The 27,138-nt window shown below is 45.8% G+C and overlaps 1 protein-coding gene across 3 annotated transcripts in view; it reads right to left on the bottom strand.

The window, feature by feature from the left end:
- Positions 1–27,138, bottom strand: part of spag9a (sperm associated antigen 9a) — a 112,974-nt gene that overhangs the window by 46,673 nt on the left and 39,163 nt on the right. For all 3 annotated transcript variants that reach the window (XM_056287509.1, XM_056287510.1, XM_056287511.1), the window contains 10 exons: positions 25,043–25,178; positions 21,792–21,885; positions 21,568–21,689; positions 17,694–17,751; positions 17,404–17,556; positions 16,126–16,177; positions 12,811–12,941; positions 9,029–9,085; positions 6,667–6,834; positions 3,813–3,942 (listed from right to left, as the gene is read on the bottom strand). In XM_056287509.1, coding sequence (XP_056143484.1) covers positions 3,813–3,942; positions 6,667–6,834; positions 9,029–9,085; positions 12,811–12,941; positions 16,126–16,177; positions 17,404–17,556; positions 17,694–17,751; positions 21,568–21,689; positions 21,792–21,885; positions 25,043–25,178 — 1,101 coding nt within the window. The remainder of the gene's footprint in view (positions 1–3,812; positions 3,943–6,666; positions 6,835–9,028; positions 9,086–12,810; positions 12,942–16,125; positions 16,178–17,403; positions 17,557–17,693; positions 17,752–21,567; positions 21,690–21,791; positions 21,886–25,042; positions 25,179–27,138) is intronic.

The following is a 27,138-nucleotide window of genomic DNA, read 5'->3' as shown; positions in this document are numbered from 1 at the left end:
TTAGCATATTGAAAGTCTCTTCACACACAACACTAGCGTCTGCTCCAGTATCAATCTCAAACTCCACTGGTGTTGCACCAATGAGAAGCTGCACTGTCCATTTTTCATCACTCAAGTTTGCATTCACTGATCCCAAAAGTATACATTCTGCTCATCACTCTTTTAACTTCACTCACCGATTTGCTCTTACACATTCTCTCCCAAAGTCCATTTTTGTTGCACTTGTTGCATGCTGATTTGAACGCTGGGCATCTTTCCTGGTTTTTGTGTTGCATTTTCCCACATCTGCCGCACTTTCCTCCGCGCTCCGAGTTTCTGGAGTCTTTGCCTCCTTTCTGTTTAGCGTTACGTTGCCATTTCGGGTTTATCTTCCACGCGCCCTGTGCGTGCACCTCTTGCACAGCTGCTGCAGCGCTTGTAGCTTCCCCTTGCATGCTAATTTGCATGCTAACGGTCTCTGACTGACGCACTGACTGTATTGTTTGTGCTGGCGTGAGATCATTCATGAGTTGCAACCTACGAGTCTGCTCTTTATCTAGAATCCCTACCACGATCCGGTCACGAATATTCTCCTCCCTGTTCATCCCGAACTCGCAGTGCTCCGATAGCTCATAAAGGGCTCTGACAGCTCAAAAAGGGCTCTGACAGCTCATAAAGGGCTCTGACGGCTCATAAAGGGCTCTGACAGCTCATAAAGGGCTGTGATAAATGCCTCTGCTTCCTCACCTGGCTGCTGCCCCCGCTGGTGGAAAATGGCTCGCTCGTGGATTATATTCCGTTTAGGGAAAAAGTGTCGTTGTATTTATCCACGACTATATTGTAATCCTTCTCGTGTGCTGCTTCAGCAGAAGTGAAAGACTTGAAAATATTCTCTGCTTCACTCTCCATCGCATATATTGGAGAACTAACTTATACTTCACCATCTTCCTTGTGGAGCTTGGTCGCCATTCTGAATCTCTCGAAGCGTCTCTTCCAGTCAGTCCATTCCGTCGGTTTATCAAAGCAACAGTTTTCTGGTAGGCTAAACTTCACCATAATTCACTATCTTTGTGAATACATGCCTCGCTTCTGACACCATGTAGTAAATCACGGAATGTCCAGTCAAACGGAGCAGGTTAAGTGTCTACTTTATTCAGCTAATAGGTCAGCTCACACGAATGCAACATGACTTTCACGCATAGTCTACTGTCGTAAAACCTCTTTCATGTACACATCTCACAGTTTCCGTCACTGTCGTGCACATTACCGTATTAACTGTAATACTATGACATAAATAACTGCAAGTTGAATATAAAAGGTGACACTGCGCATGTATTGTATGATGTAGCTATAAAGAGCACACTATTAAACCTGCTTTTGCCTGCAATGTTACGACTCTACGAACTACAGCAAGAGAGGAATGTCAGGGGTCCGTGGTGGTGTAGTGGTCTAAGCGGCTTTGTGTCGACGCAGTTGCCCACTCGTCAGATCCGACTATGGCCGGACGCGATATTATGAACCCTACATAGGCCTCGCCAAAATCCCGTTTCTGGCTTTGTCACGTGTGCGCCACCGTAGCAACGCGAAAATATGTTGTTATGGGGTTAGCGCTCATCAAGGAAACGCTGTACACCCACAATTTAACCTGTCTAAGTTATCCACAATCAACATTACTATAATACCAATAACGTATCCAAGGAGCAGAGGCAGACCTTGTAACCTAAAATTGTTAGGTTAGTCAACTTAAGGCTATTCTTTCCCTCACAATCATAATTTCAACCCCATGGTTCACTTTTTAGACGATTCATAAGTTATGTAACTTAATATTTTGATTATTTTTAATCAAAACCAAAAATAATCTAGACTTCCTGCTTAATTTCGTTTTCAGGGCAAACACTTAAATCATAAGACAAACATCCTAGTCATGTCTTTCACTTCATTTACCAGAAAGTTTACATTTTCTACTATTAGCCTAGGCCTATAGTGTATAGTGCACAGTGTTGTATAAAGAAGGCCTGCTGAAAAGCTATAGGCTACTTGGGTAAAAGTAATGAAGTATCAGACATCGAAACTACTCAAGTTTCAATGAGCAATGAGGATCATGAACAGAGGAGAGCACAGCTAACGTTAGCTTTGCTTCGCACCGAGTTGATAGTTGATTGTTTCCTTAGCAACGCAGCGGAAATCCGGCGTCCGTTCGCGAGATTTGGGACAGGGTACGGGATTTTGGCGAGGGCTATGTAGGGTTCATAATATCGCTGGCCGGACTCGATGAAGCAGCAGTAATGGGCAGCGCTGTCTTCGGCAGGGAGGAGGGCGGAGTCGGCTTGTATTCGTCACATGAATGTCTGTGTGTGTGTGGGGGGGGGGGAGCAGTGGTTCGGCCTGCATTCACCTTGTCACGGAAGTGGCGAGGCGTCTCCTTCGAGACTGCCGGCCGGAGAGATGCAGTTGGCGAACGCATGCAGTACGAGGGAGGGTGTTTGAACTAAAATAAGGATCGACTGGCCACTAAATTGGGAGAAAAATCAGAAATAAATGTATTTTTTTTAAAAGAGCAATGTCAGGAATGCGAGCTGTCACGATTGCATTGCCATGACGTCACCCAGACACGTGATCTTCGTCTGCTGCCGCGTCTTCTTTCCTTCTTCGTGTTTATTGGCGATTGGCAAACAATGAAATGCTGCATTACCGCCACCAGCTGGTATTGAGTGTGGATCGCAATGTCTATTATTTACGCTACCCCCCTCCCTAAAAAAAAAACCCTCAAGTAAATTAGTTACTCTAAGAAACTGAAACAAGAGTTTATAACACTCAGTTGAATTCTTCTGTAGAATATCTACTAAATCAAATTGTTTTGTTTTTTTGGGGGGGTTTTTTAGATTTTGAGTTAGACGCCGGACACATTTTGGCAGCCCGGACACAAATTGGCCTGACAGAGCCACCTCCTTGTGGCGCTATTTCGCATTGCATTTATATTTACCGGACTCTGTTCCAAGCGGCAGTGGAGAGGTGCACACGGCTGGAATTGAACCGGTGACATTGCGACTGCGTGGCCATGTGGTATGCGCTGTAACCATTCGGCTATAGAGCCCCCCATTCACATGTTGGTATGTGTATTGGCAGGTATCAGTAAATCATTATTACATTCTGAATTTCTACAGTGAATAAAAGATACTAGGAGATATAGCTGATGTTCACCACATACACTTATTTAATCAAAGGGACCACCAGTTCAATTATCGGGGTAAAAAAATAATTTGACTACATATACTAACTTTAGTGTATGGTGCAATGAAGTCATCAGGCCGGGATGCCCTTAGTCGTTAGTATTCCCAGCGAAATTTGATACTTTCTCTTCTTTCTACTTTTAGTGTCACTCAAACTAAGCAACTGTGCACCACCATGCTCTGTCCAGTTGTCCTTCAGGCTCTCATTGTAAGGTTAATGTAACGTTACTTAGACTAGACACCGACAGAGTAAAGCAGGCAGGCGAGAATGGGAACATGTGAGTGTCAGGAGTGCCCCTGGCACCCCCTGGGTAATGCAGTTTATTTAGGCCCATTATGAATCACCCAGGGAACCTAATTGGAGAGGGCAGAAAATAGTACCGGCAGCTTGTGAAAAGTGCCGATGCGCAAGTAAAAGCCACAGTACTACACATTGTGCCCACTTCGAGCGCTGTGCACCAGGCTCTATGGATTTGCAGGTCCATCACTTTAGCTTTATATTATAATTTCTTGTCCCGTATCGTGTTAATTTTTCTACCTTTGCTTGTTAATACCCCCCCCATCCCCATCCATCCCGATCCACACCCTTTTCCCTTCTCTCACCTTATATTTGTTAGGCAAGCTCCAGCCGTGGGCGGTGATCCGTCCATCCTCCTTTTGCATATGGGCTTTGACCTGTCTGTACTGAGCTCTCTTCTGTTCTTTGCGGGATGGGGAGCTGCACAGGTCCATTCTGGAGAGGGGAAAAGAGAGAGCAACCGGATCAGTCATCATGTGATATGACACATGCCAGCTGGCAGACATGTTTATCCATTGTGCAACAAGTACACATTTTAGTGAGGATTTATCTTTGATAAACAAGATGCCAATGTGCCACTTTTGGGAAATTTATGATCTATGCAAAAGTTGAGTAACTTAACAAATATATCCAATGTCTCTACCACTAAAGTCAGACTTTAATGATGTCCATTAACTGCAAGTGTCCTGCCAACCACATCCATCACATTTTCTTTTTTTTTCATTATTCAAAACCGCTTTACCTTACTCAGGGTCATGGGGATGCTGGAGCCTATCCCAGCAGTCACTGGGCGGCAGGCAGGGAGACACCCTGGACAGGCCGCCAGTCCATCACAGGGCCCACACACACACACACACACACACACACACACACACATTCACACCTAGAGACAATTTAGTACGGCTGATTCACTGACCTACATGTCTGGATTGTGGGAGGAAACCGGAGCACCCGCAGGAAATCCACGCAGACACGGGGAGAACATGCAAATGCCACACAGAAGACGACCCGGGACAATCCCCAAGGTTGGACTACCTCGGGGGCTTGAACCCAGGACCTTCTTGCTGTGAGGCGACCCCGCTAACCACTGCGCCACCATGCCGCCCTCCTTAACTATTTATGACATACAATATACAGTGCATCCGGAAAGTATTCACACCCCTTCACTTTCCCCACATGTTGTTATGTTACAGCCTTATTCCAAAATGGATTAAATTCCTTTTTTTTCTCATTAATCTACACACAATACCCCATAATGACAAAGCGAAAAAGGTTTTGTAGAAATTTTTGCAAATTTATTAAAAATAAAAAACTGAAATATTGCATGTACATAAGTATTCACAGCCTTTACTCAGTACTTGGTTGAGGCCCCCTTGGCAGCGATTACAGCCTCAAGTCTTCTTGGGTATGAAGCTACAAGCTTGGCACACCTATATTTGGGGTATTTCTCCCCTTCTTCTCTGCAGATCCTCTCCAGCTCTGTAAGGTTAGATGGGGAGCATTGCTGCACAGCTATTTTCAGGTCTTTCCAGAGATGTTCAATGGGGTTCAAGTCTGGGCTCTGGCTGGGCCACTCAAGGACATTCACAGACTTGTCCCGAAGCCACTCCTTCGTTGTCTTGGCTGTGTGCTTAGGGTCGTTGTCGTGTTGAAAGGTAAACCTTCGCTCCAGTCTGAGGTCCTGAGCGCTCTGGAGCAGGTTTTCATCAAGGATCTCTCTGTACTTTGCTCCATTCATCTTTCCCTCGATCCTGACTAGTCTCCCAGTTCCTGCCGCTGAAGAACATCCCCACAGCATGATGCTGCCACCACCATGCTTCACTGTAGGGATGGTATTAGCAAGGTGATGAGAGGTGCCTGGTTTCCTCCAGACGTGACATTTGGCATTCAGGCCAAAGAGTTCAATCTTGGTTTCATCAGACCAGAGAATCTTGTTTCTCATGGTCTGAGAGTCCTTTAGGTGCTTTCTGGCAAACTCCAAGCGGGCTGTCATATGCCTTTTACTGAGCAGAGGCTTCCGTCTGGCCACTCTACCATAAAGGCCTGATTGGTGGAGTGCTGCAGAGATGGTTGTCCTTCTGGAAGGTTCTCCCATCTCCACAGAGGAACGCTGGAGCTCTGTCAGAGTGACCATCGGGTTCTTGGTCACCTCCCTGACCAAGGCCCTTCTCCCCCGATTGCTCAGTTTGGCTGTGCGGCCAGCTCTAGGAAGAGTTCTGGTGGATCCAAACTTCTTCCATGTACAAATGATGGAGACCACTGTGCTCTTCGGGACTTTCAAAGCTGTAAAAAAAAAAATGGTACCCTTCCCCAGATCTGTGCCTTGATACAATCCTGTCTCGGACGTCCACAGACGATTCCTTTGACTTCATGGCTTGGTTTCTGCTCTGACATGCACTGTCAACAGTGGGACCTTATATAGACAGGTGTGTGCCTTTCCAAATCATGTCCAATCAGTTGAATTTACTAGAGGTGGACTCCAATCAAGGTGTAGAAACATCTCAAGGATGATCAGTGGAAACAGGATGAACCTGAGCTCAATTTTGAGTGTCATAGCAAAGGGTGTGAATACTTATGTACATGCAATATTTCAGTTTTTTATTTTTAATAAATTTGCAAAAAATTCTACAAAACCTCTTTCACTTTGTCATTATGGGGTATTGTGTGTAGATTGATGAGAAAAAAAAGGAATTTAATCCATTTTGGAATAAGGCTGTAACATAACAACATGTGGGGAAAGTGAAGGGGTGTGAATACTTTCCGGATGCACTGTATAACACACTTAAGCACCAGTGTTTGGCAGCATCTGTGTTAGAATGCCACTGTATTTGTTAAACCTACTCATCTGAATGTAACAGGTCTTCTTATTACTCCCTACAACTACTCCTTGGATTTGCATAATAAGGTCATATATGATAAGGTTCATTATGTTTTTTAAAAGGCAAGTAGATTAACAAGCTGCCTGGCTTGAAGTCAAACATTTAAACTTTTGTAAAACAAATATTATGAATAAATATTTACAAGGTTTGTGGCTATGTAATATTGTCCATAAATGTTCCCCACAGTTTTCAAATTCTCTGGCTTTTTCAAAATGTCTAGGTCTATGGGAGTCTTCGTCATTATGACTGAACAACTATAACACAGCACTACATCACTTACTCCTCGTTGAGAAAGTCAAAGGTCTTGGACTTCTCAGTGGGGAACTGGGAGAAGGTGCTGCTCCTCTTCACCAGGCCTCCCGGAGCGTTGTACTTCACGTTGGACTGGGGCTCTGACTTCTTTATAGAGGGGGTACTGGAGGAGGAGGAGCTAAAGAGTCTGCTGAAGCTGCATGGGGCAGGGATAAGGGAAGCAACGCAGGAGGACAGAACCGATAGAGGTGCAGGGGAAAGGAAAGAGGTAGAGCAAATTAAGGATCACCAACCAGTGATCCCAACCAAGGGTCACCAACTGCCACCATCATTTACTGCACACTGAAGTCAAGCATGCTGGGGGTCTGGGGATTCACAGAGCCAAGCACCACCTACTACAGTGTCACATTTAAATGCTATAACACTGAGTAGTGAGAAAACATCTTTCTCCCTAAATTGTCTCTGATTCTATGAGCAAAGTGGTCAATAGATTACTGTATGACAGTCATTCTTGAGAGACGGTGACTTCTTAAGGTCTTGGGTAAGAAAAGGTAGGCTATCGTATTTAAAACGAGCCTACCATTCAAACAAAATTCTAAGGGAGAGATAGTGATGGCACCACTGTGATGATAAAAAATAATAAAACAAAAGTGTTGATCTAATTACCTATGATATGAACAGATGGTATGTTAACAAATCTTCATACTTAACGTAAACACTTATTTAAAGCAATGTTTTGGTTGCATAGACTTCTGAAGTTTGATGTTTACATTAAGAATTTTTTATTTTTCAGGGTGTGGCTATTGTCTTTTGTTCTTCATTTTGATTTTTTATCCTTCACCTGAACCCTCATTGCGCTTGATGTTCACACCAACACCTTTTTTCTTCTTGTTACAGTAAATCTTGAAAAATTCTAAAATAATCTTGTTAGAACCCAAGAACACAATCTTTTGTAGAATTTCTATAAGAAAGAGTGTCACCATAACTACAAACAAATATTATATATATATATATATATATATATATATATATATATATATATATATATATATATATATATAAATACATGTGTGTGTGTGTGTGTGTGTGTGTATATGTATATTTGACAGCTGATGATTGCTTATGGCATGAAACAGGCTTGTACTGTCGCATAAAGAATTTACTTGACTCACTGGATTATATATTTTTTTTTTTTTTTGGTACATACTTACACTGCAGTCCCTACTAGCCACACAAAACTGTGCAACATGCATTACTATGAGCAATATTAAAAGGCAAAAGTCTGAAAAAAAATGTTCGCCCCCCAATCGTACTTGGCCAATTACCCCACTCTTCTGAGCCGCCCCGGTCGCTGCGCCACCCCCTCTGCTGATCCAGGGAGGGCTGCAGACTACCACGTCTCCTGCGATTCATGTGGAGTCGCCAGCTGCTTCTTTTCACCTGACAGTGAGGAGTTTCACCAGGGGGACTTAGCGCGTGGGAGGATCACGCTATTCCCCCCAGTTCCCCCTCCCCCCGAACAGGTGCCCTGACCAACCAGAGGAGGCGCTAGTGCAGCAACCAGGGCACATACCCACATCCAGCTTCCCACCTGCTGACATGGCCAATTGTGTCTGTAGGGACGCCCAACCAAGCCGAAGGTAACACGGGGATTCAATCAAGCGATCCCTGTGTTGGTAGGCAATGGAATAGACCGCTACACTACCTGGATGCCCCAAAAGTCTGATATTATTTTAACCTAAGTATATTTTACACATGCCATACAAGGTTGGATTCTGGACATGTCTAGTGTCACTTTAAATAATATAGCCTCACAAACTTAAGGGCCAATTTGCGGATTGAGCCTTTCAAACTTTAACATACGGTGTGCGTGTCTATGCAGATGATACACTGCCTTCCTCTCTAGCTGTCTATGAGCAGACGGAGCAGGACAACATCAAAGGCAACACAGCAGGCAGGAGACAGGAGAGCCCAGGGGCAGGAGGAGAGAGCCCAGGGGCAGGAGGAGAGTCATGTCTGAGTGGTCCGTGATAACACCAACTGATGTGCGGAGAGAAAAACATTATGGGTAATGACACATCTATGTGTTATCCCTCGGTGACTGAGCAGCTTTGCTCTATTGATGGAGGGCAAAGTAGGGGGTTCAGCTAGGATGGGGTTTGATAAACCAACATTACCTAATGCTGCCAATTCAACAGCACATCCCCGAAAAGAAAAGAAAAGAAATAAATGTAGGTTTTAGGAAAAAAAACACGAATGGTGCGTCAACATAGAATGTGTGCATTGAAATAAAGAAGCTTGCTCACATGATATTGTAAACATTTGTCAGGAGAAGTGACAAGTATGGCTGTGGTCTTTGAAAATGAAATGGTAACTTTGAGAACACTCACAACTGCCAAATGCTGGATTTCTTCTTTTCTGTAAGAGCGGGGTTTTCCCTGGACGCCCTGGGAAAAGAGGACATGACATCACATTGTTAGTTGTCAATTTCAAGAGTATTTTCAGACTTATAGGTAGGGTGTTGGTTAAGGTTCTGAGAGTTTCTATCTGTGGAAGTCTTCAATAGACCACAGCACTTATTTTAGTAGGCAGTCCAGAGAGAACAAAAAAGCATGATGTATTTGTCCAATTAAGCATATTGCTTGAGGACACAACAATAACCCAGGTTGGTGCAATCATCTGCTCCCATGGTTTCTCATACCATTGCTATGCTGACGATACCCTGCTCTTCCTATCATTCCCGCCAGATGCCCTCACAGTCTCAGCACAGATATCGTCACGCCTTGCTCACATCTCTGCATGGATGAAAGAACATCACCTTCAGCTTAACCTATCTAAGACTGAGCTCCTTGTCATCCCAGCCAGTCCATCCTTACAACAACAGATCAATATCCAGCTCGGATCAACCCAACTCATGCCCACAAAGTCTGCCCAAAACCTGGGTGTCATGATTGATGACCAACTAACCTTTAAGGTTCACGTGGCCTCGTTTGCTTGGTCATGCCGATTTGCCCTGTACAACGTCAGGAAAATTAGACCCTACCTATCTGAGCATGCAGTACAACTCCTGGTGCAGGCTCTTGTTGTATCATGCATTGACTACTGCAACTTCTTACTGGCAGGTGTCCCTGCATGCACTTTCAAACCTCTGCAAATGATCCAGAACGCGGCGGGACACCTGGTCTTCAACCAACCCAAAACAGCACATGTCACTCCGCTGTTCATGTCCCTCCACTGGCTCCCAGTTGCTGCCCACATCAAATTCAAAACCTTGACGCTCACTTACAAAACAGCAACTAAAACAGCTCCCACCTACCTGAACTCCCTCATTCAGGTCTACACTCAGTCCCGCTCACTACGGTCTGCCAATGAAAGGCGCCTGGCACTTCCGCCACAACGGGGCCCTAAGTCACTAGCCAGACTCTTCTGAAGTGGAACGAGTTACCAAACTCCATTCGATCTGCTGAGTCCCTCTCCATCTTTAAGAAGACGCTAAAGACCCAGCTCTTTCTCCAACACCTCCACACCTGATGGTATTAAAAAGAAAGAAAAAATTCGCTTCTATGCACCTTTGCCTTTGTGCACTGCCTGTTGACACCTACAGTGCTGCTTGAAAGTTTGTGAACCCTCCAGACATGGTCACTGTTTTTGTAAAAAACATTAAAATAAGCTTATTACACATACATCCAAATCCCAATTTGTAAAGCACACCTTCCAAATAATGGACACACACACAAAAAGTGATATATTTTCATTATTTAATTCAACAAAGGTGGTTTATTTCACAAAAACTGAAAATTTAACATGTGCAAAAGTATGCGAACCCTTGTATTAGTAGCTTGTGGCTCCTCCTTTTGCAGCCATTACTTCAACCAAATGTCTTCTGTAACCACTAACCAGTCTCTCGCATCTGCTTATGGGGCTTTTTGCCCATTCCTCCTTGCAGAACTCAGCCAGTTGAGAGAGGTTGGAGGGACATCTGGTATGTACCAACTTCTTCAGGTCTCGCCACAACATTTCAATTGGATTAAGATCCGGACTTTGACTGGGCCAATCCAGAGTACGAATCCTCTTTCTCTGAAGCCATTCCTTTGTAGTTTTGCTGGAATGCTTTGGGTCATTGTCTTGTTGCATAATCCATTTTCGTCCCAGCTTCAACTCCCTGACTGACGGCAGGAGATTCTGGTCAAGAATTTGTTGATATGCCGGAGAATTCATGGTTCCTTGGATAATATGGAGTCGTCCAGGTCCAGAAGCAGAAAAGCAGCCCCAGACCTTCACATTTCAACCACCATGCTTCACTGTTGGGAGGAGGTTCTTTTCTTCATATGCAGTGCTGGCTTTTCTCCAAACATGTTGGTTTTGATTGTGACCAAATAATTCTATTTTGGACTCGTCTGTCCAGAGAATGGACTTCCAGAAGGTCTCTGGTTTGTCCAAGTGCTCTCTGGCAAAGTTGAAATGGGCAGCTTTGTTCTTTTTTGAGAGCAGAGGCTTCCTTCTAGCAACCCTCCCATGAATGTCATGGCTATTCAATTTTCGTCTGATTGTAGACGCATGCACATTTGTCCCATATGCTATCAGAGAGGTCTGCAACTCTCTAGAGGTGATGTGTGGGTTGGCCTTTACCTGATTTATTATTTTTCTGGTGCTTCTGGGTGATAGTTTTGATGGGCGTCCACTTCTAGGCAGAGTTGCTGTCATGTTGAAGGCCCTCCATTTGTAAATTATTTGTCTTACAGTGGATGGATGGAGCTGGAATCTTTTGGAGATGGTCTTATAGCCCTCCCCAGACTGATGGGCTATCACTACCCTCTTCTTCATGTCCTCGGATATCTCCTTTGCTCTCGGCATTGTTGATTTGTATGGGACCACAGTGGTTTGGTTGGTTTCCTCTCTCTTTTAATTAGTGCAGGCCAAACCCTTTCCCAAGGATGTCTCATTTCATTGGTCTGCTTAAATGATTAATTAAGCACCCAAATGTGTTTCACCCGAGTCTGTTACCTGCTTGACTTAACCAATGCAGCTGGGGGTTCACTTACTTTTGCACATACACTAATTCCATGTTTCATGTAGTTTTTGGGCTATTTAAACAAGTCCCACTAAACAAGTACATGCAACTGATAAACATATATCTGACATTTCATACATAAAAACTGGTGATGATAGAATAAGAAAATCATGGCAAAACAACAGAAAAATCTAAACTGCTCAAGGGGTTCACATACTTTCAAGCAGCACTGTATGTCCTATTGGACTTGAACCTAGTTTTTTTTTACACTTGTGTTGTCGCCTCCTGACTAGATCCTTGCTTGTGTTGTATTAACTCTTAGATGTACATCATTTTGGATAAAAGCATCTGCTGAATGAAATTGTAAATGTAATGTCTCTCTAATTCTCACTTTTTTTTCTTTTTTTTTTGGGGGGGATTTTTTCCTCCTTTTTCTCCCCAATTATACCCGGCCAATTACCCCACTCTTCCTAGCGGTCCTGGTCGTAATCAGATGCCTGAACCACCTCAACTGGCTCCTTTCAACACATAGGAGCAGCGGCTCTACTCCGAGCTCCCTCTGGATGTCCAACCTCCTCATCCTATCTCTAAGGCTGAGCCCAGACACCCTACAGAGGAAACTCATTTCAGCTGCTTGTATCCACGATCTCACCCTTTCAGTCACTACCCAAAGCTCATTACCATAGGTGAGGGTTGGAACGAAGACTGACTGGTAAATTGAGAGCTATGCCTTCCGGCTCAGCTCCCTCTTCACCACAACGGTCCGGTACAACATCCGCATTACTGCTGATGCTGCACCAATCCACCTGTCAATCTCCCACTCCATTGTACCCTCACTCGTGAACAAGACCCCGAGATACTTGAACTCCTTCACTTGAAGCAACAACTCATCCCCAACCCACAGGGAGCAATCCACCATTTCTGGTAGAGAACCATGGCCTCAGAGTTGTTGAGTTGAACAAATCTGTATGAAATGATGACTGGCTAGTCTGCTAGGTAATCTCATAATTATCCCTGATTATTGACCTCAATAATTGAATCTACACTTTCTTAGGTGTGGAATTTTGATCAAATTGATAACTATAAAAGATTAACTGTGCAGCCCTTTACTCATTTATAGTCTGTCCCACTAATACAACCCAACTTCCCTCCTCTCCTCACCTGATCATCTCAGTCCATCGCACCGCCTCCTGAAGCTCCATCAGTCTTTCCTTATACTGGTTCCTCTCCATCAAAACTCTGGCCATCTCCACCCGGGTGAAGCGCTTCCTCTGGGCTGTAGGTACGTCACTCTGAGGCAATAAACCCATACAGAATGTAACATGGTATAAATCATCAAGCTACAAGTTATGACAAGCAAAGCATGATGTTAAAGCAGGAGCAAAACACATTATACATGTAGTATAATCGCTGCCCAAGCACAGAGGTTGGAAGACATGGGTTCGAAAAGGTTTTGAGTGACGCAGGTACAGTGGAGAGGAAATTAATACATCCCATGAGTTTTCACATTTAGTTGACCTACCGCCTGTAATTAAACTGCAATAAAGCGATATTTTCCCACTAATCTTCACGCAATACTTAATAATTTCAAAGTGAAAATCTAATTATAAAACATGTTCTGACACAAATTAAAAACTAACAACTACAATATCTTGGTTTGATAAGCATGCACCCCCTTTACTATAGCATCCGGCAGCCAATACCAACATGGACCCTGGCTCTGCCAAACGACGCAAGCTAAGCAGGTGTGGGCTTGGCTAGTACACTGCTCAAAAAAATAAAGGGAACACATAAGCAATGCAATGTAGCTCCAAGTCAATCACACTTTTGAGATATCAACCTGTCCAGTTAGGAAGCAACACTGATTTGTGAATCAATTTCACCTGTTGGTAAATTGTCTAATTTCCAACAGGTGGAAATTAGACAATTTGCAAGACAACCCCTATAAAAGGAATGGATTTGCAGGTGGTGGCCACAGACCATTTGCCTGTCCTCATCTTTTCTGGCCGATCTTTGGTTAGTTTTTCATTTTGCTAGTGCCCTCACCACTAGAGGTGGCATGAGGCGGTATCTGCAATCTACAGAAGTTGCTCAGGTAGTGCAGCTCATCCAGGATGGCACATCAATGCGTGCTGTGGCAAGAAGATTTGATGTGTCTCCCAGCCCAGTGTCCAGAGCATGGAGGAGGTACCAGGAGACAGGCCAGTACACCAGTAGACGTGGAGGGGGCCGCAGGAGGACAACAACCCCGCAAGCAGGACCGCTATCTGGTCCTTTGTGCAAGGAGGAACAGGAGGAGCACTGCCGGAGCCCTACAAAACGACCTTCAACAGGCCACTAATGTGCAGGTTTCTGCTCAAACAGTGAAAACAGAATGCATGAGGATGGTATGAGGGCCCGACGTCCACAATTGGGGCCTGTGCTCACAGCCCAACACCGTGCAGCCCGATTGACCTTTGCCAGAGAACATCTTGGTTGGCAGATTCGCCATTGGCGCCCTGTGCTCTTCACAGATGAGAGCAGGTTCACACTGAACACATGTGACAGACGTGAGAGAGTCTGGAGACGCTGTGGAGAACGTTCTGCTGCCTGCAACGTCCTCCAGCATGACCGGTTTGGCGGTGGGTCAGTGATGGTCTGGGGAGGCATATCCTTGGAGGGCCGCACAGACCTCTACGTGCTAGCCAGAGGTACCATGACTGCCATTAGGTACCGGGATGAGATCCTCAGACCCATTGTCAGACCATATGCTAGTGCAGTGGGCCCTGGGTTCCTGCTCATGCATGACAATGCTCGTCCTTATGTGGCCAGAGTGTGTCAGCAGTTCCTGTATGTCGAGGGCATTGATGCTATGGACTGGCCTGCACGTTCCCCAGACCTGAATCCAATCGAGCACCTCTGGGACATCATGTCTCGTACCATCCGCCAACGCAATGTCGCACCACAGACTGTCCAGGAGTTGACCGATGCCCTGATCCAGGTCTGGGAGGAGATCCCTCAGGAGACCATCCGTCGTCTCATCAGGAGCATGCCCAGACGTTGTAGGGAGTGCATACAGGCACGTGGAGGCCACACACACTACTGAGCCTCATTTTGAATCGTCTTGAAGAATTTCCACAGAAGTTGGATCAGCCTATGTTCTCATTTTCCACTTTGATTTTGAGTATGATTCTGAATCCAGACCTTAATGGGCTAATGATTTTGATTTCCATTGATCATTCTTAGGTTATTTTGCTCTAAACACATTCCTCTGTCTAATAAATAAAGATTTTCAGCTGAAATATTTCATTCATCGAGGTCTATATTGTGTTTTTAGGTGTTCCCTTTATTTTTTTGAGCAGTGTACTTGGATGGGAGACCTCCCGGGAAAATGAGTTGCTGCTGGAAGTGGTGTTGGTGGGCAACTAGGGGGCAGTCTTCCCTCTGGTCCTAATAGAAACAACAAATATGAAAATCCCAATGTCCCAGTGCAGTGATGGGGACACTGCTGTAGGAGATGCCGTCCTTCAGATGAGACGTTAAACCGAGGGCCTAACTCACTGTGGTCATTAACGATCCCATGGCATTAGGGTCCGCGGTGGTGTAGCGGTCTAAGCATGGGCTTTGTGTCGATGCAGTTGCCCACTGGGGACCGGGGTTCGCTCCTCGGTCTCGTCAGATCCGACTATGGCCGGACTCGATGAAGCAGCAATAATTGGCAGTGCTGTCTTCGGGAGGGGGGCGGAGCCGGCTTGTGTTCGTCACATGAATGCGTCTCTGGGTGTGTGGGGAAAAAGGAGTGGTTCGGCCTGGATTCACCTTGTCACAAAAGCGGCGAGGCGTCTCCTTCGAGACTGCCGGCCGGAAAGATGTAGTTGGCAAACGCATGCAGTACGAGGGTGGGTGTTTGAACTGTAGAATAGGGATCGTTTGGCCACTAAATTGGGAGAAAAAGGGAAAAATCAGAAATAAATTTAAAAAAAAAAAAAAGATCCCCATGGCACTTATCACAAAGAGTAGGGGGTCCCCTGGTGTCCTGGCAACATTCCCAACCTGGCTCTGTCCATCTGGCCACCTCATCATCCCCCATGTAACTGGCTCAATGACTCCTCCCTCTCCACCTCGAGCTGATGTGTGGTGAGCGTTCTGGTGCCAAATGGCTGCCGTGCACCACCCAGGGGGTGCTACACATGAGTGGCAGTTGAGGTGAGTTACCCCCTTCAATGTGAAGCGCTGTGGGTGTCTAGAAAAGCGCCATATAAATGTAATGATTATTATTCTTATTTTTCTGATCCCTTAAACTATGTCAGGGATAACTGCCTTTAACATCACACCAGCCCCTTGTCCAGCACCCGAGTGGACTCACAGCAAATAACTCGATAAGGTGAATGAGAACAGCCGTTTACGATGGTCACTGTGTTCACGAGTGCAGTCCCACACACACCAAGACAGCAGCATTCATTTTCTACCCACTGTATACAGAGTTAACAGACTCACATCTTCCTCATCTTTGGATTTCTGCTTCACTTCTTCCATTTCCACTCGCACCCTGGGAAAAAACATTCATGCACCTTAAATATCTTTACAGACCAAAAATAGATATAAATATGACTAAGGCTGTGTTGTACACATAAAAAGCGATAAAAGAAGGGACATTTAAGTGACAGCAAATGCTAACTTCACACAGCCTTATGGCATGCTACAGTACAGACCGCTTATACCGATCACAATTATCGTGATCAACAGCTGAGACTGATCAAAAGTCGCCGGCCTTATGGCGTCCGGATGGCGTGGCAGTCTATTCCGTTGCCTACCAACACGGGGATCACCAGTTCGAGTCCCCGTGTTACCTCCGGCTTGGTCGGGCATCCATACAGACACAATTGGCCGTGTCTGCGATCTTCCCACGCGCTACGTCCCCCTGGTGGAACTCCTCACTGTCACGGTCACCCAAGCGGCTGTCGACTTCACATGTATCGAGGAGACATGTGGTAGTTTGCAGCCCTCCCCAGATTGGCAGAGGGGGTGGAGCAGTGACCGGAACGGTTCGGAAGAGTGGGGTAATTGGACCGGTGTAATTGGGGAGAAAAAAAAAAAAGGGGGGGGGGTCCAAAAAAAAAGTCACTGGCCTTCTTTTTTTCTCCTTCCCCCTTTTCCTCCCCAATTGTACTTGGCCAATTACCCCACTCTTCCGAACCGTCCCGGTGTCTGCTCCGACCCCTCTGCCAATCCGGGGAGGGCTGCAGGCTACCACATGCCTCCTCGATACGTGTGGAGTCACCAGCCGCTTCTTTTCACCTGACAGTGAGGAGATTCACCAGGGGGACGTAGCGCGTGGGAGGATCACGCTATTCCCCCCAGTTCCCCCTCCCCCCCTCGAACAGGTGCCCTGACCGACCAGAGGAGGCGCTAGTGCAGCGACCTGGACACATACCCACATCTGACTTGCCACCCACAGACACGGCCAATTATGTCTGTAGGGACGCCCGACCAAGCCGGAGGTAACGCGGGGATTCAAACCTATGATCCCCGTGTTGGTAGGCAACAGAATAAACCGCCACGCCACCTGGACGCCCTGAGGTAAATCTTTTTATTTTGTTAATTTATTTCTTTATCAACTTCATTGACTACGTGCTCACACATCCTGAGCAGAGTGCTCGTTGTGTAAAGATCTTCTCACATGTGTGGCTGTGAAGTCGTCTACTGTGAAGACAGACAGCACAGCACAACACATCACAACTATGAAGCCACTACCTCTGATGAGTACTGGCTTACTTTCTGAGCTCCTCCTCCAGCTCCCTGTTCTTGTCCTCCAGCTTGGACCTTGCCTGGAGCACAACCTCTAGTTCCCCCTGCAGCACCTCCTTCTCGCAGGCCAGTTCGTCCACCCGCGCTATCAGATCATTCTTCACCACATTTAGGGCATTCCTGCAGAAAAACAACAACAACAGCTCCTTTTTGTCTCAGGGAGGTTTATGTTGTTTGTTTATATCGATTTCCTTCCACAAGCACCACTACAACCCTGGCCATAACTTACAAGAACATAAGGACAACAGCGCTCTTACTTGGTCTCCAGCAGTTGTGTGTTCTCCTGAATAAGGTTCTCTACTTCGCGGCCCATCCCTGTGCAGAACATAACAGAATTTAAGTTTGGTCGAACAAAAGACGTGCACACGACTACAGAAGTGACTATGTAAGTGGCACACGTCCACAGAAGGTGCACCATCCGTTTTTTTATTTCATTTATTAAAACTAACAAGACATAAAATTAGGTGTGAAATATCCCGAGCAAAGTATTTGTAAGTAAACACAACACAAGGCACACGTAAAGGACCAACGACAACACACAACATGTCACATGACTCACAGGAGAGGAATGGAGAGAGTGGTTAGTCTTACCAAGCAAACTAAGGTCTGAGCAAACCATGCAATCCCAGTCAGGCAGAGACGGACGGGAAGGGGGAGAGAGAGAAAGCGAGAGACAGACAGTGAGAAAGACAGACAGACAAAGAAAGGGTGAGACAGTAGAATGATCAGATCGATGGAAGAGCCAGAGCTAGATGTTTAGCCGTTGACTCTAAGCGATGAAAAAGAGAGAGTGCCGAGTTTGTAAAGTTAACGCGACACCGCATGGGCTGAAATCTAAAAAAGAAAGCAAAAATAAATAAATAAAAATAGGCTGTAAGAAAGAAGTCAGGACTACTTTGTGCAAACAATGCATCCTTTTAAAATAGACAATGAAACATGTATTTATAGTTAGCTCCATTATCCATGCACCTCCTAGATTTAACTTGAGCGTGGGAGAGCTGTGGGTTAAAGCGTTAAAAAGCGATGAGCTGTGCATCATTTCAACTGACTGCTGACCAAACACAACAAGCCATGAGCTGGAGAGACGAGAAGATGTGGGAGAAAGTGAGCTGTGAGTAAAGGGCCAAAAAGAAATCAAACGAGAAACGTTAAGCAACGGAGAGGTTTGAGGTCATACACACCGGAATACTCCACTGGGATAACGGACAAAAGCCAGGGGATGGGACACAGAAGAAAGAGAGGTGAGGTTAACATGGTTAGGTGGTCGACATTGTGTATTATCATAACAGCTTATGAAAAGTGATATGGCAGGGCTGCAGCTAACGACAGGTGATAGCATTACAGCTACTCAGCACTTGTCTCTAACAGTAGAAGCTGCTTGACCTGGCAAGCCAGACGAATCATCCCAAGATCTTCACACTGACCACGCACACGGTTCCTCTCACCAGTACCCCGTTCACACTAGCCAAAAACCCTGCTAACCTCTGCCTTTGGTGGTCAATGTTACATTGACCGAAGGTGGATGTCAGCGAGTTTTTTAGCCAGTTTGAGAATGCCATAAGAGTGACACTGAGAAGGTGGACCTGGCCATAAAATGGCCTGTCCATCTGAGGACAGGCCATTTTATGGTCCATTTCCAAAACTATGGAGACTTTGACCAGTCTCCATAGTTTTGGAGACTGGTCAAATTGCAATGCATGAGCGAGATGTGAGCACAGTAATACACAGCAACAGTGACGACAGAGAACGATAGAGTTGTGTCGAAGAAGCCGTGTGTATTACTAGCTATTGGTACCTAGCTTGAAATCACTGCTCTAGGCTTATCCTCCTGCACACGTATCATCTACATGGCTCCCTTGGCTCAACCTACTAAGCTGTGGTCAGACTGGATGCTTTGTGCCCAGGACTTCCTGTTTGAAATTCCTGTCAGAGAGAAGGATATATGATATGATATTGACATATTTTATTGATCCCCGTGGGGAAACTCGTCTCTGCATTTAACCCATCCTAGCTGTGTAGCTAGGAGCAGTGGGCAGCCGCCATGCAGCAACTGGGGACCAACTCCAGTTGGTCTTGCCATGCCTCGGTCAAGGAGTATTAACCCTAACATGCATGTCTTTTTGATGGTGGTGGAAAAACCGGAGCATCTAGAGAAAACCCACCACAGACACAGGGAGAACATGCAAACTCCTCACAGAGGATGACCTGGGATGACCCCCCAAGGTTGGACTACCCTGGGGTTTGAACCCAGGACCTTCTTGCTGTGAGGCGACAGTGCTAACCACTAGGCCACCCCACACCATGCTGCTCCCCTTTGTTCTATGCATCAGTAATCGACCCCAATCGACCCACCTTGTTATACTGCCAGGAACCCGGTCGCCCCCGCAGCAGACTTTGTAAAAACAGGAGGTATCACGAGAAGGTGTTGCTGTGAACACGTTTGCATAGGAGTGGCCATATGCTAAGGTCCTGATGGAGACATGGCGATCACTACACCAGGAAGCAAGAGGCCACTGCATCGCTTCGCATTCCTTTTGGCAAGTAGGACATCTGGCCCAATACTCGCCACCTCCCAAGGGTCGATTGGATTCGTTAGCCTTGGTTGGCAGCCAATCTAGAAGAAGGACATCTCTGATTTCAAACCTGGGCAGATGAAGCTTGTTAGCCTGTCAGGCAGTTCATCTAGGAGAAGGACAACTCGGATTGAAACCTCTGCTACCTTGCGGGTATACTCATCTATGGGAAAGGCTTCAGGAAGAAAACCTGAGGAAAAATCCGCATCCGTCTCCATTGCCAATCATCTCGCTTAGTCCTGCCACTGATAGTAGGTGGTCTCGGACGAGAGAGTGGGGTTAATGATGCGCAACTTTTCCTCACTTTAATCATCGCGCAAGTCATCAGTCATCCATCACAGCATGACTAGATGGTCCTCATCACTGTGACAGACGAATATAAAAAATTGCATCAGTAAATGTTTGCCTTTCTGTTTTTTAAACTTGTCTTCATGTAAAATGCAATGCACGGCACTTTTATATAACAAATGCTAAATAAACATTGTAAGAAGGAGTCTCAGAAGGAGACCCTATGTTTCAGCGAGCATGATCAGTGTGATGAATTCACGAGATTCATCTGGCTCAAAAGGCTAGAAGCTGCTTGCCAACTGTAGAAACTTAATTTCTTTTATGAAATACCTAAAATACCTCATTTTAATTTTCAAAAGGAGTTAAGTAGTTATATTTATCAAGGCCCTTGTTTGTCTCATACACTTAAGGATTAATAAATGGATTAATAAACGGATTAATAAATGGATTATTGACACTCTTTGTCAATAATCTTTGGATAAGCTCTGATGTTGCACTCTTCGGTCCCGTGGTAGTTTCAGGGTTAAGGAATAAATTCTGTTAGCCAGTCAGCCAGCTATTGCATTGTTATCTGAAACAATTCATGATTAACACAGACATGAACAATTATCATGTGTATGGGGCGAAAAGAAAATCTCACGCAACGTGTGAAATATATTGCGCCAAAGTATTCAATCACGTGTTTTCAATAAGCGTTACTTCAGCTAGGTTTAACGTTACTGTTCCAAGGATAAACACTGGTTGCTGTAAACACAGCAAAAAGCTCTAAAATAAAAAACCAGGTTCGACCAAACAGTAAAAACATCTTGTATCCACCCATCCATCCATTATCCAAGCCGCTTAGCCCAATCAGGGTCACGGGGATGCTGGAGCCTAACCCAGCAGTCATTGGGCAGCAGGTGGGGAGACACCCTGCACAGGCCGCCAGTCCATCACACAGGACCCACACACACACACACATTCATACCTAGGGACAATTTAGTACGGTGAGTCACCTGACCTACATGTCTTCGGGCTGTGGGAGGAAACTGGAGCCCCCGGAGGAAACCCACGCAGACACGGGGAGAACATGCAAACCCCACACAGAGGATAACCCAGGGCGACCCCCAAGGTTGAACCACCCCGGGGCTCGAACCCAGGATCTTCTTGCTGTGAGGCGGCCGCGCTAACCACTGCGCCGCCCTGCTGCCATCTTGTATAAATACACATCAAAATTAATTCCTTAAAGGTGATGCATTTTGTTGGATGTGGTGATAGATGACATTCTTACCCAAAAGGTCAGCCCCCTCGTCAACATCTCCTATGAGTCCCGTGCCTGCAGACGACAACTCCTCAAAAAGGGACTCTGTGTTGCGGTCAAACGCCATGTTCTCAATGCCTTTGGTTGGCGTGCTGGAGGAATAAGACCCATCAGAAGATGGTTGTTATTTTGGAAAATTTTTGTTTAAAGATGACCTGTGATGTGTGACGTTAGTGATGTGCCCTGTGGCCTACCTGGATGCCTTGTATCCACTGAGATCCATGTCCAGTTCAGGAGTGGACTCAATGATGTCTTGCACATCTGAGTTCTCCTCGTTTTCAGGGAGACCTACGTTAACACAAAATGTGCCAGAAAAACCGAGAGGTGTGAGCCAGAAACCCTCAACACAATGTGTGGTTAATTTTCATGTGACGCAGTGTGAAATATTGGGACTCTTTTCAGAGTTAAGAATTTTGTTAATTTTGACACTGTCACCACAGCAAACTCAACGAATACTATTTTCATGCTGCGACATTTGAATGCATGTAGGGAGCGACAGATGAGTGAAATGTGTATGACAGGGAAAATGCTGAGGGCACTCTGCATAATCTGCTGTCTTTCATATGATTTACACGGTGCACTTGAACTCACAGAAGGTTGCATGAGTTCATCTGGACACGTTTATTGAGAGAGAAACCTTTCATCATCATCTAAGTGACCTCTTCAGTCTAAACTGCAGGTATCCCACCCTTATAAACAATACAGTTGCATAACCACTGAAACCAATGGTTGGCTTCATATGCAAATTACCATGACCATTAACTAGACTTACAATGGCTGTGTGTACTATTCACAGAAGATTTGGGAATGTTTGCAATCACAGCGTTGTAAGATGGTGACAGATGTACTCTTACCCCCCGTTCAGGGATGGGTGTTCCCTCTTCACATAGATGGCTTTTTTGACTCCCCATTCAAACCAGTGTTCATCCTTATCAGGATGTGCACATCCTCATCCTTGAAAGACTGGTCACTGGCCTGTAGATGGTGTAGACTGTGGAGTCCTGGTCTGTAGAAGGTGTAGACTGTGGAGTCCTGGCCTGTAGATGGTGTAGAGTGTGGAGTCCTGGTCTGACGTGTTAGCTCTCCTGTGTTGTGCCATCCTCTTGGCCAGCGTCTGTTTGGTTTCCCTGATGTACAAGTCACGACAATCCTCCTGGCACTTAACAGTACACTTTCTTGCTCTTTGTGTTGGGGGACCTGATCCTTGGGGTGAACCAACTTCTGGCACAGCGTGTTTTGGGGTTTGAAAACAACTGATACGTGGTGTTTGGACAATATGTGTTTCAACTGTTCTGACACTGCCGCCACATACAGAATCACCACTGGTTTACACTTAGACAGCTGTTGTCCTTCTCCTCTCTTGGATCAGCTGGTGCACTGTTTGGGGTCTTCCTGGCTTTGACAAACGCCCAGTTAGAATAACCACACTTAACCAGGGCCTGTTTAATGTGGGATTTCTCCTCTTCCTCGGCCGCTGTGTGGGTGGGGATGTTGTCAGCTCGGTGGTCCAGCGTCCTGATGACTCCTAGTTTGTGCTCCAGTGGATGATGAGAGTCAGACCTTAAGTACTGATCAGTATGTGTTGGTTTACAGTAAACATCAACAATCAAATGTCCCCCATCTCCAACTGCAATTTCACAGTGTAAGAAGGCCACCCTGTCATGTTCCACATCCTGCTTGGTGAACTTGATGGTGTCCACAGAGTTAATGTGGTGGGTGAAATGTGCTACATCCTGAGATTTAATTTTAACTCAGGTGTCGTCCACAAATCTGAACCAATGGGTAGGTGGTGTCCCTGGACAGGACATCAGAGCCCTCTTTTCCACTTCCTCCATGTTCAAGATGGCCACTGCAGGTGAGACTGGAGAACCCATAGCACACCCATGCCTCTGCCCCCTGTATGTGAAGTACGTGGACTGAAGACAGCTTCAGGAGCAGACACAGTTTGTCAGTGTTAAGGGTGGGCCTATTGCTAAGGGTGGGGTCGTTTTGTAATTTCATACGGACTACCTCCACTGCTTCATCAACAGCAACACACGTGAAGAGACATAACATCGTAAGAGACCATTGTTTCATCCTCTCCATAATGATGTCCCTCATCATATCCACAACATCCACAGTGTTCTGAATGTGGTGTTCATTACTGTCTGCCAACGGGTTCAGAATAGATGCCAGAAACTTAGAGCGGTTATAGGTCACTGAGTTAATCATACTAACAATAGGCTGTAATGGATGGCATATCCTGTTTATGTATCTTGGGTAACCCATACCAACTAGGTGTAGCACCCCCTGGGTATAATCTGTGGTACAACATTCTGTCAGTAGCATTGTCCTGTTCTAACAGCTTCAGACAATCTATCACCTTTTTCTTGTGACCACTGCCTGGATCTCGTTTCATGGGCTCGTAAGTATTCGTGTTGCTAAATAACGACAACTTTCGCATGACAGGCTGTCTGGTTTAATATAACAGTGCTTCTGTCTTTGTCCGCTGGAAGGTTGATGATGTTATTGTCCTTACTGAGAGTTGTGAGAGCTTTGCTTTCATCTGTACTGATGTTGGGCAGCGGCACCTTCGCATTGCTGAGGCAGACTGAAACTTTTGTTCCCAGTTGCTCCGTTTCTGGGTCCTCGATGTTGTTTTTCAGATCGCTGATTCAGTGGCTGTGATTAATTCCACTAGCAGAATTTGCCTTGGCGTGACAGCAAAATTCAGCCCCTTAGCAAGGATGTGTTTAACTGCCTGGGTGAGTTGTCTGTTGGACAGACTCTTCACTCACTTGTCCACATCACCGGCATGTCTGGCGTCCTCCTCTTTGTCTGCCGTTGAGGTTGCCGTCTGCTGATGTCTCTGGCGTGCAGCAAGTAGGTCGAACTTATTTTGCTGCCTGGTTTTCGACTTTCTGTGTTGTGCTAGAAGAGCCTTCTCCGTGAAATCAATCATGTGTTGGAAAGTGGTCTCATCTAAATTCGACCTGAGTCTCTGTTGGATCTGCTCCTCTTTGGCTTTCAAAGCGTTGATGGTGAAATTAGTTTGTCTCACCAGGATCTGGTTGGCTCGGCGGCCCTTGACCAAAGATTTCATTTGCAGGCTCTTGGATTTAATCCCACTCTGTCTGTATCTGAGGCCAAATCTCAGGCGGTTCCTTTAGTCTACCATCTTAGCCGCCATTCGCTCGTACTCACGTACAAGTTTAAGGCAATCCTCGTCAAAATGAGTCAAAATGTCTTTATGTATGCTCAATACTCCGGGTAAGGAAATCACAGAAAGTTTCTCTCTCAAACCTTGTGTCCAGATGAATGGTCCAACTTTCTGTGATTTCCTTACCTGGATTACTGAGCATGCAAAAAGACATGTGCACTTGAACTGTTTTGTGAGGTCCTGTTGTTCTGTGTGTCAGTATGTACTGTACTGCTATACAAGTTACTGATAAATTGTTTGACCTACCCACAGATATGGACCTGGTGCCAGGCGTAGCATGTACCTCTGTGCTCTTACTGTTCCCGTCCTCCCTCTCCATGTCCGAGGCTGTGGTGGACATTGGCGTGGCCGACTTGGAGCCACTGATGTCCGAAAACTCATCCTGAAATATTGAAAGACTGACTAATTACGTGAGTTTAAGGATACACTTTTAAGGTCAAGGGTAAAAATGATACTAACCTTGACCCCAAAAGAACCAGAGCTTGAATTAGGAACTACAGGCAGGGGTTTAGACACACACATGGACATCACACATCAAAAGACCAGGAAACACTGCCATGACAGCAGGATGTCCAAACATGAGAGCTTGGCAGGCTGACTTTGGGCTTGGACAAAATGGTGCTAAACCCAAACTGCAAAGGCTGACAACACAGTACATACAACAGTGTACACATAACATGAGTCCAATTTCTTTTGATTCTTTTTTTATTTCTCCCCAATTGTATCCTGCCAATTACCCCACTCTTCCGAGCCGTCCCGGTCACTGCTCCACCCCCTCTGCCGATCTGGGGAGGGCTGCAGACTACCACATACCTCCTCCAATACATGTGGAGTCACCAGCCGCTTCTTTTTACCCGACAGTGAGGAGTTTCGCCAGGACATAGCGCATGGGAGGATCATGCCATTCCCCCCAGTTCCCCCTCCCCCCCTTGAACAGGCACCCCGACTGACCAGAGGAGACGCTAGTGCAGTGACCAGGACACATACCCACATCCGGCTTCCCACCCGCAGACATGGCCAATTGTGTCTGTAGGGACGCCTGACCAAGCCGGAGGTAACACGGAGATTCGAACCGCTGATCCTCATGTTGGTAGGCAACTGAATAGACCGCTGCACTACCCAGACACCCCTTGTTTTGATTCTTATATCTTTCATGACAGGATAACCTGTAATGATACTAATGGACAACCTACCTCTAAATTCAGCTCCTGTTATCCCCCATTCCAACACAGTAAAACAACTAAAAAGTATCTTCATATATGATAAGTGTATCCAATTATCACAGGTACCTCTGAACTACTAAAATTGACTTGACTCTCCGAAACTTTTTTTTCCTTTTTTCTGATATTGGAGCTCATTTAAACAGAAAAAGGTTTTCATTTTGAAAAATGCTATGACTGGACACAACAATCACGCAACACAGACACGGCAAACTTGAAGACTTTAAAAAGACGGTAGCAGCAGTGATCGGGGGCAAGCATACAGAGGGTAACAGAGTTCACAAAGTTACTTGGGGGGGGCTTCACACACAGTCAACAGAAGAGTGATGGGTGCAATTCAATATGTGGTGCAGCACGACATGACACAAGACTAAAATCACACTGGACAGAGAGAGTGAACAGAGGTTAGGAAGCACAGCTAAAATGAGTGAAGATGTTAACAAACTACACTGATAGTACAATCTGCTACACTGAACACAAATCTATAGTTTCAAAAGATGTCCATCCATCCATCCATCCATCCATCCATTATCTAAACCGCTTATCCTGCTCTCAGGGTCGCAGGGATGCTGGCGCCTATCCCAGCAGTCATTGGGCGGCAGGTGGGGAGACACCCTGGACAGACCGCCAGGCCATCACAGCCCCCACCCACCCACACACACACACACACACATACCTAGGGGCAATTTAGTATAGCCGATTCACCTGACCTACATGTCTTTGGACTGTGGGAGGAAACCGGAGCCCCCAGAGGAAACCCACACAGACACAGGGACAACATGCAAACTCCACACAGAGGAAGACCCGGGACGACCCACCAAGGCTGGACTACCCCGGGGCTCGAACCCAGGACCTTCTTGCTGTGGGGCGACCGCGCTAACCACTGTGCCTCCATGCCGCCTTTCAAGAGGTGTGAACTGGTAATATAAAGTAACCCACCAAATGGAGATCAGAGATGTCTCAGCAGAAGAAAATAAAATGTGCTTTAAAGCTAAAATGGACAAACAAAGCTTCTATTCAACTTCACAAAATGAAACAAGATGTCGAGGCCAAATGCAACCACACCATCAATGACCTTAACATAGGTATAATTAGCCTATTCCATCCTCTGGGTGAAGCTGA

This window comes from Lampris incognitus, chromosome 10, assembly GCF_029633865.1.
Source record: "Lampris incognitus isolate fLamInc1 chromosome 10, fLamInc1.hap2, whole genome shotgun sequence".
In the NCBI taxonomy this organism is placed as follows: Eukaryota; Metazoa; Chordata; class Actinopteri; order Lampriformes; family Lampridae; genus Lampris; species Lampris incognitus.
This window is presented reverse-complemented; position numbering and strand designations above follow the sequence as displayed.